Source organism: Blennius ocellaris (genome assembly GCF_963422515.1).
Source record: "Blennius ocellaris genome assembly, chromosome: 7".
In the NCBI taxonomy this organism is placed as follows: Eukaryota; Metazoa; Chordata; class Actinopteri; order Blenniiformes; family Blenniidae; genus Blennius; species Blennius ocellaris.
In genome coordinates, this window is record NC_137656.1 from 17159749 (window position 1) to 17172931 (window position 13183).

The 13183-nt window shown below is 39.4% G+C and overlaps 2 protein-coding genes across 2 annotated transcripts; both read right to left on the minus strand.

The window, feature by feature from the left end:
* Positions 1-1575: 1575 nt before the first annotated feature.
* LOC308132847 (arrestin domain-containing protein 3-like) lies at positions 1576-9660 on the minus strand (the record flags this gene model as incomplete). The annotated part of the gene is made up of 7 exons (XM_080500031.1): positions 1576-1839; positions 3317-3573; positions 3649-3745; positions 7124-7274; positions 8429-8489; positions 9137-9181; positions 9399-9660. The coding sequence occupies 7 exons, from the start codon at positions 9658-9660 to the stop codon at positions 1576-1578; spliced, it is 1137 nt and encodes a 378-aa protein (XP_080356157.1).
* An 878-nt stretch (positions 9661-10538) lies between these two features.
* LOC308132848 (arrestin domain-containing protein 3-like) lies at positions 10539-13183 on the minus strand (the record flags this gene model as incomplete). The annotated part of the gene is made up of 5 exons (XM_080500032.1): positions 10539-10697; positions 10789-11045; positions 12047-12143; positions 12252-12402; positions 13176-13183. 5 exons carry the CDS (start codon positions 13181-13183, stop codon positions 10539-10541), a joined length of 672 nt encoding a protein of 223 aa, XP_080356158.1.

Here is a 13183-nt window from a genome sequence, read left to right on the forward strand (position 1 = left end):
CAATTGAACATCTGAAAACGATTTACTGACAAGCTTTTCAACATGTGCACAGGGAAAAATTTTTTTTTTAAAACAGCCAACCCTAACTCTCCTTGCTTGTAAACTTGACACAACCACAGACATTTACTTCTTAAAAGGGTATTAAGAATTCTATATAATACAACATAGTTCATACAGAAACAACGCTTCATTATCAATGGAAAGTTTGAATCTGAAAAACGTATATATAAAATGCCATTTGCCTCCAGTTATGTTATCTCTCTCTCTGCTTGTATTTGTTATGTTGCAAATTTTAAATATGTTCCTTGAATGGTTTATAGATTGTGCTTCAATGAGACAAAAAAAAAGCTACAGTGACCAATAAATGCTATTTCAGAGCAACATGCCATTACCACGGTGGGAAAATGAAGCAAATTCTCTCATTTCCATACACAATTAATTGTTTATGTTTTATCTCTTTACAATATCTTGTAAAAGTTAATGTTTTATCTCTTTACAATATAAATAAAAGGCACCTTAATGTTGTGAAAATCAGTTTCGATGATTGTTTCCAGCCCAATTGTCACATAATCTGTAGTTACTGGTGGAGGAGTGACTCACCTCAGTTGGCCTCACCTGTCTGTGTTGGAGGTGAATTGAGGATGACATGGTGAACTCACTCACTCAGCCACGTCACCTCACATGCCCGACTCGTTATTGGAAAATGTCACAAATGAGTCAGGTGCTACGCTGAACACTAACCTTTATGATGACACATTTTTTTCCCCTCCCGATATAATGAACTAATAAAGAGATATGGAAATGTTCAAAGTACAAAAACAATGGTAATATCAATGCCAGGACCAAGCAAACATTAAGGCTCATCTAAAAGAAATTTCTCAATGGCTTTGTATTTTACCATACTTGATATGATTTATAGTATTTTATGCACTGTACAACCAATGAAAAAGCAAAGGCATATTTCATATATATATATATATATATATATATATATATATATATATATATATATATATATCAGTATTTGGAAGAGCACTGTGTATATTTTATTCCTCAAATACTAATATTTAGGAAAATGAATAATAAATCTATAAAATATGTGACCTTAATAGGAAAATGTACTGTCCCTTCTAGTTATTTCTTTATGTTTAGATGGACCTGTATTGCTGCTTAAACATCTTCATACTTGCCTGACAATAGTTTGAAGAATCTGCTGTGATACGTATTTCATTGTAAACACAAACAAATTTATTTGAAAGTCATAAAAATTCCACATTTTCATACAACAACCCAGTTAAAATCCAACGACTTTCATCAATAGAGGCACTTGTGTTTGATATTTATACATTATCTTTTCTTTTTTAAACATATGAAAATATTTGTAACATAAATCTCTAGGTATGAAATAAAAAGGACACAGATAGCAGTGACTAACATCAGGTACAGTTTAAAGCATCAGATTTTTCACTTGCATATTTTAAACATAACATTTGTAACAATAACATGATACAATAATGTTTCCTATTTCTTCCCTGATTTGGTTTCAAGTGCCAAAGGATCTTCTCAGCAGCGCCGCTATGACTTATTACCAAAGTCACTCAGAGGAGGGTAGGTCCCGCATGAATCGTAGGGAGGAGGAGCGTCTGAGAACTGGTTTGCTGCCGGTGGCTGTGGCGACGCGACACCAAAGGGCTGAGGGTTCGGGCTCCCAAAGGGTTCAAATCCAAAGCCGCCAGCTGCAGCAACAGGTGGCGCCATGGCAGAAACCTCGGAGGCCGGCAGGATGATTATTGGAAACTTGATCTCTGGGTCTGAAGCATATTTGACATCCAGGTAGACCTGTGGAAAACAGGTGTTATATTGTTTGATGAGAAAATGATCCTTACACAGTTGACTCAGTTACACTGAGCAGATGTTTCTTCACTCATTTGTTCAATGATCGTTTAAAAGCCAAACAATGTTTTTTATCCTTCAGCTTCAGGATATCAATGACATGTTGCTTTACTGAAATGATAGAAACACAAGTAACTTGGTTTTGCATTCGCACTACAAGCTCAAATTATCCTAATCAAAGCAGTCAAAGTAGTTCCTCTGCTGCTCCGTTGCATCCGTCACCCTCCAACAACCAAATATGGATTTATACTGTAGACTGTCTGTTCCCCGACCATTTTATTTAACAAACTAAATTCCATAGGAGAAGAGTTAATCTCATCAATTTAACTAAAATCAAATCTGCCTCTGCAGCAGATAAAAACCAACAGCAACCAATTGAGGATTGTAAAATATCCAATCTCCTTCATCAAAATCTTGATCGGTAAGTGATTTGATAGCTGATCATAATTTTGATTTAATTACACTCGCTGAAACGTGGTTACAGGGGAAAGAAAATCTCAGCCTGACTGAAGCAGCCACCACTAATCATTATCTGACATATTCCACGAGAAACTGGTGGAAGAGGAAAAGCATCTATTTACAACTCATCTTCTTTTCAGTCCCTCTGAGCCTCAGGCACTGTCTGTAAAAACACAGAAGACAGTTCTGTTTCTCATAGTGTCACCTCTTCCTTCAGCTCCATGATAGTCTCAACATTGCATTTAGTTCATTACCCGAGACAATGGACTTTTTTTTTTTGCAGAAGGTGAATAAGCCATACTCCCATTTTACTCTCATTTTTCATGAGTTGAACTTAAAGATCTAAGCCTTTCTCTATCTATACAGTCGGCCTATTTCTCTAAAACATTGCTCAAAATGTGTCTTTATCTGTGTTATTGAGCACTTCTCAAGATGCTGATTAGAGAGCGTGATTATTGCACAAGTGTGACCGAGGCTGGCCAATTCATTGTCTTTAGTGTGTCCATCAGTGTTTTGATTTCTTTTTTTCAGGCAAGTAGGTTTTTACAACATACCTTTTTTTTTTTCTATGTACAACATCTGTTAAAAGTGACAAGTTATTGCTTTTTCTCTGTAAAAGTACCTTGACAATGAGCCTTGTATTTGGCAATATGTAAATAAAATTCAAGTGGAAAAGTGCAGGCTTTGTCATAGTTTAATGCCGCAGGTGCCTGTATTTTGTGTGCCTAACAAACGTGAACCTACAGCAAACATGAAGGGAAAACAGTGTTCAAAGGCACCAAATCACCATTAACGACAAGTTGCATTTGCAAAGCTAATGACATTGTGTTACTTAACTTGTGAGTCTAAAGATCTAATATTAAGATATCCTCTCACCATTTGTAACAAATTGTCACATATAAATTGAAGCCTTTCTAAGTGAAGATATTTCAATAACTCCCACAAATGCCGGCGCCCTGCTCACCCTGAGTCTGTGCTCCACTTTGATGTTGCTGCAGTTGTGGATGGACGGCTCCAGGTCATGAGGAATGTTGATGACCCTTGTCACTTTGGTTGAGGTGGAAGGGGGAATGGGCTCGCCCACCTCCTTCAAGAGGTCTTTAGTATCAACCTTCCTCTTCTTGTCCGCAAAGAAGCTGTGCTTTCTGTACACGCAGTACTTTGGCTTAATAGCCCGGGTTGAACTGTTGTCGATGTGGGCCGAAACGTTAATTCCCTCACCTTAAACACAAAGCAGAAATGTCACAAACAAACGTGGGAGTTATTCGGCGTCAATCATTTCTTGAGCGCTCTCACCTTGGCAAAAACCCGTTTTTTCAAGATCCACATCCATGGCCACAGTTCCTGAGTTGAAAAACTTCATTTTTTTATCCTTGGTCTCATGCTGTGGTGCCTGAAAAAGACAGAAGCTGTTCAGTGAAAAAAACAAAACATCGTCATTGTCAAGAGACGGGTTAACACAGAAAAAATGTGAAACTTGAACACGACAATCTGTGCCCCAGAATTTCAAGAGATGTCGGTGGGGAATAAAAAATGGCGGTGTTGCGGGCGCCGCCATACTTATTTACCGGTCGCCGCCATTTTGAAATAGTGCGTACCGGAAGTGACGTTATCAGACGCGACACACAGGAAGTGACGTTTCAGACCGCGAACGTCTGGAATTACGTTATCGGGGGCCGCCCTACCGGAAGGGACGTAGGAGGACCCGCTCGCCGGAAAAAAACTGTGCGCCGCCTGTTCAAACCCACATTTGTTTGCATTGCATTGTTTTTCTTCACACTCGAAGCTCAACAGAGTAAAGGATTGTCTTCTGCTAAGGTAAATAATTGCATTTTTTTCTATGTGTAAAGTATCAGCCTGCACTAATAAGAACGAAATAGTAGGTGGAGTTATACTAGTATTTAGAGACTATGTTTATACTCGCACTGGAAGACCGGAGCCAGATCAGCTTCACAACCTTCCATGAGGAAACAGATATGTTCATCTCTCCCCAACTGTGTCAGTCTGTCCACGTATCTCTGCTGCTTTATTTCTCCGTCCAGACAACTCACAGTTTACTGTGTGCCTTCACTTATCACTCCTGCTAACTGCAGTTTCATCATAACATTTAGTTGCGTTTACGTCCTAAATGGCTGAATTTTGTCACGTGGGTGAAAAGCCTCAAAACGGTGTGCATCAGCCTGCACTAATAAGTAGGACATGGTTGATAGGTGTCATTATATCAGTATTAGTGAGAGGAAGAGTCGTTGTATAGTTATGTTGGGAGCAATTCAAGTAAGATCAGCTCAAAGTTTATGTTGCTCTTTTTTTATCTTTGTTCCATGTGTTGGTTTATTTAGACCCGTACTGGTATTTTTTATCATACTGCATTACTGGATTTTTACAACCTGACTGGGATTTCTGTGTTATTATCAGAGCATCCAAATTAGAGAAAGTTTAATGGTTGTGAGGGAGATTGAATATCTTATATATAACATACTGCAATGAATCACTTGGATGCTTGTCAGTTTGCAATCATCAATGAGAGATCAGTACATTTGAACAAATACTAATGATTCTGATTTAAATATTTTTTCAGACGCAGTGTTCAATCAGAATGTCACGTCATCGTAGCAGCGAATGCGTGGGCATGGAGCATTCATATGCACACCCAACAATGCACACAGCATCTGTGCTGACCACGGATCCAGAGACCGTAAAGGAATTGAGTGTCGCATGTCTGCATGCAGAACACTCCTATGACTCATCAATCAAGTTTGAGATTTTTTATGTAACATAAGCTCAATTTGTTTATTTTTATTCCTCTGTATTGCAACAGATCTTCGAGATGCTGAAAGAGATGGAGGAGGTCATGGAAATCAAGAAGGGGGACCTGAGACTCATCGATTACATTTTTGATGTCATGCTTCCAGAATTAAGATGATCAATCAATGGAGGATATCATAGAAGTAGTGGTCAATATTTAGTGTCTTTTGAAACCTATCTGCATGCACCTTGTCGATCTTTTTCAGATCATCATCAACATCCTGATGGCTGAAGGTCACACAAGGCTTCAAGCAGAGGTCATCATAGCCAGTGGGAGAAAGTTCTAGCAAGCTCCTGTCGTCTGTGCTCTCATCCTCCCTGCCGGATGTCTATCAATATAGTGGTTTGAAGTCTCCTGTCCCGATTTTCAGAGTGTATCTTTTATCTATCTGTCTGTCCTCTCCTCTATCCTCTCACCCCAACCGGCCAGCAGAATGCCTCCACCTCTGAGTCTGGTTTCTGCAAAGGTTTCTTCCTGTTAGAGGGACTTTTTCCCTTTCCACAGTCGCTCACGCTTGCTCATGTGGATTTGTTGGCTTTTCTCTTTAAAAGTGCTTGTAAATATAATAAAGAACAATGACATGATTCATGGATGATTTTATTCTTTTAAAGTTGTCAGAGGTACTTTTTGAAGGTTTGTCATGGACATTTACTCTGAAGTAACTACAGTTACTCTCCATTCTTGTAGTTAGTTTTGCTTAATGCACCACACATTGTCACTGCATGAATGAAGCAGGCAGATCAGTTTAGTAGCTGAACTCTACAGATGTGGTTCCAGCTGCAGTGTCTTGCTGAAATAGGTCCAGAGAGATATTGAATATGGAATATGATGGGGGGGGGGAGCTCTCCCTCTTCAATCCACTTGGCTCTGGACCTTATAAATACTCTCTGAGCTTTATTCACATAATATCTACCTGGATGTTTCTCCAGTGTTCTTGTGCTTCTTCAAACTGAACATGATCCATGAAACCGTGACGTAGCTGAAGCAGTGACGTCAGTTGTCCTTTTAAATATGGCGGCGACCACAAACACGCATGGCGGCGGCCAAAAACAAGTATGTCGGTGCCCATAAGCCACCATTGTGATACCGCACTGGCGAGGTTTGCGTTTTGAGAGTAGTATGGCGCTGACCCTGAGCAATAATGGCGGCGTCCACAAACACGTATGGTGGCGTCCACAAACAAGCATGTCAGCGGCCGTACACCGCCATTTTTATACCGCACTGGCGAGGTTTCAAGTCTGGAGGAGCACGGTTGCATTGCGGATCATGTTCTCTTGCCTCCCACCGACAGTGACGCTATATTTGTGCGTCGGAACAAAACATTGCATGTAGTACTGCCTCCCACCAACAGTGGCGCTGGGGTGGTGATTCGGATCAAAATGGCCGAACAAGATGGCGGCGGTGGATTCCCCACCGACGGCTTCTCCAGAATTTACGCATATGGCCTCACCTTTGACCTCAGTCAAAAAACTTTTTTTTTTTTTTAACTATCAGGTGACATAATTTGACAGGTAAAGTGTTACTTCTGCTTGGCAACACAGTGCGTGGCCTGATCTTCACACTCCCTTTCTAGTACAATCGCATAAATAATGCCACCAAATGAAAGCAAATTAGCTGTACTGCAAGCACAATAGAAAATGTTTCATTTTAATTCCAGATTTGACATGGATCAACCTCGTGTAGGAAGTTTAGGGCTGCTCTAACAAACACTTTCAAGGTGAGAATAGACACTACTTTGACAGAGAACATGGTCTGTTATATGTATTTTAATAGACGGCCACAGAGTTTTGCCATTAAAACAATTTTGGGGGGGATTTTCAAACTAGTATTTCTGCAGGATAGACATGCACAATGTGAATACAATATAAGTCCAGACATGCAATAAACAAGACCAGGATTGCCCGACCAACCCAAGCTTTCCCCACCCCCCGCTTTCAGGAATGACTGGAACGAACGAGCACATACCATTATCTCTGGGATACTGTCTGGGTTCATTTTAGACACAAAGTTGATCTTGGTTGAATGTGTCTTGCTCAGCCTCATTGATCTGCTCAGCTTGGCTTCCAGCAGGTACACGATTTTACCAACAGAGCCTTTGAAGGAGGACGGCATCTCCCTGAAGCAAAGCAGATTGCCAGAGAATAACAATTAATTAGGGATCCATTGACATTTAATAAGAGTTTTTACTTTTCTAAAAGGTATTTATTTAAACGTTATCAAAATGAACTTGCCTTCATCTTAGTTACACATTCAGACAAGCCCAGTCGGTTCAAGGTAATACCGCACAGACGACTTGCTCTCAAGGAATTAAGTTTAAAAAAGAAGAAAAACTGAGTGAAGTCTTCCTTACAGACTTCATCTTGCCTGTTGCCACGGTGTCTGTGGAAGCTGAGCCTCCTAATAAAAAGCTCTAAATAGGTTCCTTTTGGTGAGCCCGACACACATCCAGCCATTACAAAAAACCCTACTCTTCCAGTGAATGTGATCCAGGTGAAGATGTGAGCAGCATCTGGCAATCACATTGCTTTTCATGCCACATGGATGATTCCAGGTTGTCCTTTGTGACAATGAGCCAGTTTTTGAAGTAAATACTTTTTTTTTCTCTTTTTTTTTTTTACGTGTGCTCTGATGTGTGACTAAACCACTGTGCTAAAAGGTGCAATATGTAAGATTTATGAAAAGCCACTTGTGCACAGTGGGTCACTAAAATGTCTAACTGCACCTTCTTGTGGTACACATTAGTACCGGTATTGGAATACTGCAAAAATAATGGTAGCCTAAATAAAAGCTATGAACACTAAATTTGACAAGAAAATTCATTAAAAATAATGTAATTAATTGTCCATGGATCAAGTAAAATTAACTTTAGTAAGAAATCTAGAAATAAGATTTTTTAAATCTAGATTTAAGATTATACTATAAAATCAAGAACATAAGAAAATAAGTAAATAACCTTTAAAATAAGACAAATCATTGATCGTGTTTTAAAGTAAGATTTTAAATCTTGGCAAGTGAAGGAGGCACAGGCCAGGGATAGTTTGTAAACTTGCATTATTTTGTAAGACACCGTTACTGCTGTTCCTTCACATTTTGCAATGCCAAATTTCCTATTGCACCTTTATAGCGGGATGAGTATAAGCAAACCTGTTAAAGTTTGAAACAGTGTAGTTGCATTGCTAACCTGGTCTGAACATCTATCATGACAAACCAAATGAGAAAGACTCAACAATTTCTTCATTCAAAAATAACAATAGAGCAACAGTTGCTTACTTGAGAGGCACTTGAAAGGTGAATGGATAAACATGGCATCCTGGGGCAACAACATTGCTGTCTGAAAGAGCCACAAGATCAAGTAAACATGTTAATAGAGTTTAAAAAAAAATAATCTAGCAAAGTTGAACATGTGTTTCCAATGACTTACTATAAGAATATATGGTGCAGATGTCACGTGTTACATGTTGTTCAACAAGAGTGGAGTAAAAACTCTCCTTCTTGACACATGAGGGAAAATCCACACGTGAGGTTTGAGTACCGGTATTGCTTAATTGTTTCACAAGTGCCTGAGCGTTGAGATCTCTGAAGCTTGATATGGCAGTGCATGTTAATGTAATCAAGCCTCCATAGAATTGTAAGCTGAGAAATACACAACTCTTTTAAGTTAATATTGACTAAAATGTAACAACAACGCAGAATCTTAAGACCGCGGTGTCAAACAGAAAAAGGCAAAAGGAAGGTTGCAGTAGAATGTAGGTATCTTCTCGTTGATAGAAATAAACTAGTGTGAATATGTGTACTGTGAAAGATGCAGACATCCATCAGAATGAGGATAAAAGCCATTAAGGAAAGTGTTTCTTGCTACAAACCAATTAAGATCAAAAGCCCCTGAGCTAAACTGAGTTTGTCATTATTTTAAAATAGATTAGTGTTGTACAGTGAGTGACACAAGTGAATCTCACTACAGACTTGCGAAACACTCACATGTTTGTAAATTCTGGCTCAACGGGAGGGTTTCTTCGTTCTTCGCTAAAGAAAGGGGGGAAAAGAAAAGAAAACAGATCAAATCAAGAGCAACAAACTTTGCAAAAGACAAAAACAAAACAAAACATAGACATAAGAAAATCCATCAAGCCTCAATTCTAGAATAATTTATTGTCCATGTGCATTTGATGCAAATTAAAATTTAGAGGTTAGAAGAGTTAAACATTCCAAAGTGATAATAAGTTAAAAGAAGCAGCTTTACCTTTTTGTTTCTCGTCTCGCACGAAGTAATGCTTGATGCTGAAGTACTTGTCTTTGGAGTGGTACACTACAGTGGTTTGGCCGTACCTCTCCGTCCACAATACCTCTGCTTTGCCCTTGAATTTAATTGACAGGGATTCAATATCACATTCCTTCACCACTTCCAGCGTGATTTCGCCAGAGACGACGTCGCCATTGGTGAAGGTGTCGCTCTCATTGACGGGGTTGTAAGTAACTTCAAGCCTCTTCACGGTGGTCGACATGATCGAACGACAACACGCTCAGTGGCGACGAGCCAGGAAACCTGCTGGAACAGGAGAGGCCACCTGGCCACTGCGCATGCGCATTGCGCAAGGGGTGTGCCCCCGCCTGGGATTCATTACTTCACTCTTTTCATGTATTGGACGTCAGTGCGTGCGTGCGTGTGTGTGTGTGTGTGTGTGTGTGTGTGTGTGTGTGTGTGTGTGTGTGTGTGTGTGTGTGTGTGTGTGTGTGTGTGTGTGTGCGTGTCCTGCAGGTTGTAATTAAATGGATTATATCCTTCAGCTATAAAAGTAATGAAGTAATATAAAAGTTAGAATCTTTACAGATCAGAGGTGAGATTATTGGGGTGGTGATGGTTGGGAAGCAAGAGACTTGGGATCAGAAGGTCTAAGGTTTGAATCCCACAGCAGACAGGTCACCCCTGTGGCTCCGTCAGCAAGACTCTTGATATAGGATGTGTAATTGTGTCGAAAGGAATTGATAAACTATGAGTAGTTTAATTTTGTAACAGCAGAAATCACGTTATTTTTCTCACAGACACTGGAGGAAAAAGTTTATTGAGGATTTATTTAGAGAAAACAAACAGCTGTGTCCATACCTTTTGTGACATTATCTCAACACACATATTGCAAGCTAATCACATCTTCAATGTGCTACAGGAGCTGTTTAATTCATCATTCATCATTTAAAGAAATTGCAGACAACAAGAAGAAATTATTCATCACGCTTGCTTCATTTGGCAATTTAGAGCAGTTCACGGTTTCCCTATTTTTGACATTGACAGTAAAATTGTTATAAAGCTTTTTTTTAAGCTCCTGACAGAGGTTTTTTTTTAAACAGCTTGAGAGGGGGTTTTTTCCACTGTAAGGTGAGTCCCTCATGTTTCAGAGGCTGGTGGTGGAGTTTGTGTGTCACAGCTTGAGTCTTCTTCAGATTGGCAGGTAGGATTCCCCTCCTCAGACACCGCTGTTGCCGGTAGGATGACGATGGGAAAGGTCAACTCGGGGTCAAAAGCGTATTTCACATCCAGATATACCTGTGACGGAGAAACAGCAATCATCACGATGGACATGTTCTCTTTTTTTTTTAGCAGACAGACAGTAGGAAGCTTGTATCTAAATACACACCTTGAGTCTGTACTCTACTCTGAGGATGTCACAGTTCAAGATGGACGCACTGGTGTCAGGAGGGACGGTGAAGCTCCTGGTGACTGTCTGGTCTGCAGAAGGTGGGATGACTTCTCCCACCTCTTTCAGGATTTCATTTGTTTCCACTTTCCTCTTGCCCGCTGCAAAAAAACTGTGTTTGCTGTACAAGCAGTACTTGGGTTTGACATCACGGGAGGATTTGTTTTGAATGGAGGCCACAACCTGGATACCTTCCCCTGGACAACAGAACAACACTGATGTAACAAATCTGTCATCATAAATGAGTGATAGCAATTATCTTATGGATCAAACAAACTTTTATAATGCTTTTATCAATCGTGCTTACGTCTGCAGTATACATGCTGGTTGTGTATAAAGGTCATTTTACAATCTTTAATCCGAAAGCCTGAAAGTATGAATTGTGTCAAAATACACTCTGAATGAATTTTCGCTGGATATCTTGTTGTGCATGTCATGAGTCCTAACTTCACAGAACATAATGCGATTCAACCAACATGTAATTATTCCCAACAACTTTTGAATCGTCACCAATGTAGCTCCACATTGATTCTTTTTTTTTTTTTTATAATGTCATTCCTCAGCAGGTTAGGTTATGGAAGCAAACCTGAGTGTGACAACTAAGGAGAGTCCAATTTTGGACCCATTAAAAAAAAAATGTTTTTAAATCAATGCCGACCATAATGGAGCAACTGTGATTTAACTGAATGAATGACTCATCTTAAAATCCCAATGTAATGTCAATTGCCCTTCTTACCTTGTTCATGCATTAGAGTGTCATTCGACAAAACAATTAACCCCAAAGGGCTTCCAGTGGAGATTGAGAGATTTGCATGCAGCCAATTGCTATTGGTTTTTTGATTGTTTGAATATGACTAACAGTGTAAAAGTGCCTCAACAGACTGCTGAAGTGGTGAAAATCCGCTTTCAGTCTCCACCTTCGCTCAAGTGTTGTCAAAGGAAACATTTTTATTAACCATTAAATGCCGGAATATGGTTTTGAGGCTTTGTTAAGACTCTCTGAGAATAGAATGCATTAAGATTTTGGCTGCTCCTATTTGTTTGATCACAACCAAAGCAGTTTGTGATTAAAGAGATTTGACCCTGGAACCTCAGTGGTGACCTTCAGGCTGTAGGATTTAAAACGGCAAACGTGAGGTTGCAACCTCCTTTAACCTAATTACTTGATCGAGTGAAAACACAGATGATTCACGGTTACCTTGGTGGAAGCCTGTTCGTTCAATTTTCACATCCATGCCTACTGTTCCTGAATTGAAGAGCTTCATCTTCCTATCAATGATGCTGTGCTGTGGAGCCTGATGAGGAAGTGTCAGTTAACGCAGCAGCAATAGCAAACATTGATGGTATGAGCATTTGTATGCGTTGTTGCGTCTTCTCAGATGTGCTGTGTGTCGCAGACGTACCATCAACACTGGATCACTGTTCAAGTCTGTCTTGTGCATAAAGGTGAAACGTGCTTTGGCTTTGCTGGTTAGTCTCTTCGGCCTGCTCAGGTTGGCTTCCAGTGTGTACTGGATGCTGCCACACTTGCTAAAGAAGGAGGACGGCAGCTGTCTGTTTGAATGCAACAACAGACGAAACAACTATTTTTTTCCCCCAAGGTTAAAACACATTTATATATAATAATTGTTCATCTTGTCACATTAAAAAAAAAATACTCACTGTGTTGGGATTTGAAAGGTGAATGGATAAACATGGACACCCTCGGTAATAACATTATTGTCTGAAAATCAGCAAAGCTCTTTGTCAATGTTAATTTAATCAGTTTTTACTTATAAAAAATAGAGTTGGTAATTCAGAATATACATTGAGGCATAATAAACTCTCTGATTACAATTTGTTTGTACTGGGACACTGGGACACAAGGTTGTCATTTCTTTCGAAGATAGCCTACTGAGAAAAACCGAAATAGCCTTTATTTACCCATCAACATCCCATCTAGCTGTTTTCTTAACTTAATCTTCTTTCATGATATAAAATTAGAAACAAAACATGTTTAATTAGGTTTAAACAGTTCAATTCAAGGTCTTCAGTAGTTCAAATACATTGTTTAATCTCACTGAAATTCTGATGAATATAAACAATTAGTACCATTTCAGTAGAACCAGTAGATAACATCTGGGGCACATTAAGTAGAAATAGAAATTGCCAATGAAAAAAAAAACAGAAAGAGTGTCAGAAAAACCCTTTCCAGCATTCAATAAACAATAAAAAAAATCACATAACTTACCTTGATTATCCTGAATGATAAATTGCAAGATACTGAAATACTTTTCTCTGCTCTGGAATATTTCTATATCTTCTCCAAAACCTTCGGTCCAGCCAACCTCGGCAT